Raw genomic sequence first — 1373 nt, forward strand, 5'->3', positions numbered from 1 at the left:
TGGGCTGCAGATGAAGGCCAGCAGATTCTGCACGAGCCTTGATAATCTCGACGTCGGCCGCCACGTCCTCCGCGGGACCCATCAGTACAATGTCGTCGAGGTACTTGATGACCTTGCAGCGATAGTCAGTGGTGGCGTCGCGGAGACCCAGGACCCCACAGGAGTACAGGGCAAAGAAGAAGGGCGATAGCTCGTTGCCCTGCACAATGCCTTGGCCAACATCAATGTCAATCACCTTGAAGAACTTGTCGACAATGCAGTGGGTAGTGGGTCGAGCATAGTGTCGTTCAAAGGCGCGCAAGAGGCCAGGGACCTTGTCGGCCACAATCTCGTGCAGCCGTGCTCGGTCGGTGTAGTTGAAGGCACTCTTGAAATCGAGGGAGAGCATGGTCCAGCCCGGGGTAGACTCACAGGCTTGAAGCTCACCAAAGGCCATGCCAACCGCTGCTGAAATGCCGTCCTTGACTCCGACAGCCAGCTCTGGACTGGCCTGTAGCAAGTGGGCAATATGGGGCTGCTGTTGCTCGAGCAGAGCGCGGTTGACAACCTTGTTGAAGATGGAATCCGTGCCCACGGGTCGAAACTTGCCATTGGCCTTCTCCAGGATAGTGTAGTTGATGGAGCAAAGGGCATGTCGAATCGACTCGGGCACGGTGTTGTTGGCAATGTGGTGAAAGATCTTGTTCAAGGCAACCTGAGGACCTCCAGTGGCGGTGGTGGGGCCCTGAGGCGCGTCTCCATCAGAAAAGGAGCTCGCTTCACGGATCGGGACCTTGCTGTTCATGATCTGACGAAAAAGGAGCTCGCAGATCCGGCTCTCGCAGATCAGAACCGGACCGAGCATGGCCCAGGCAGAAGAGGAGCTAACAAATGACCTGGCTGAGCATGGCTCGGGCAGAAAAGGAGCTCGCTTCACGGATCGGGACCTTGCTGTTCATGACCTGACGAATAAGAAGCTCGCAGATCCGGGTCTCGCGGATCGGGAGCTGGCGAAGAATGGCCCAGGTAGAGAAGGAGCTCGCATATCCGGCTCTCGCAGATCAGAACCGGACCGAGCTTGGCCCAGGCAGAAGAGGAGCTAACAAATGACCTGGCTGAGCATGGCTCGGGCAGAAAAGGAGCTCGCTTCACGGATCGGGACCTTGCTGTTCATGATATGACGAAAAAGGAGCTCGCAGATCCGGGTCTCGCGGATCGGGAGCTGGCGAAGAATGGCCCAGGTAGAGAAGGAGCTCGCATATCCGGCTCTCGCAGATCAGAACCGGACCGAGCTTGGCCCAGGCAGAAGAGGAGCTAACAAATGACCTGGCTGAGCATGGCTCGGGCAGAAAAGGAGCTCGCTTCACGGATCGGGACCTTGCTGTTCATGATAT

General features: G+C 57.3%; 1 protein-coding gene across 1 annotated transcript in view; it reads right to left on the reverse strand.

Moving 5' to 3' along the window:
- Positions 1 to 844, reverse strand: part of MONBRDRAFT_13165 (uncharacterized protein) — a gene marked incomplete at both ends in the record, with an annotated part of 6965 nt that extends 6121 nt beyond the window's left edge. Inside the window, one exon of the mRNA XM_001751065.1 lies at positions 34 to 844. Within this exon, the coding sequence (XP_001751117.1) occupies positions 34 to 844 (811 nt within the window). The remainder of the gene's footprint in view (positions 1 to 33) is intronic.
- Between the last annotated feature and the right edge of the window lie 529 nt (positions 845 to 1373).

This window comes from Monosiga brevicollis, genomic scaffold, assembly GCF_000002865.3.
Source record: "Monosiga brevicollis MX1 MONBRscaffold_131 genomic scaffold, whole genome shotgun sequence".
Classification (NCBI taxonomy): Eukaryota; class Choanoflagellata; order Craspedida; family Salpingoecidae; genus Monosiga; species Monosiga brevicollis.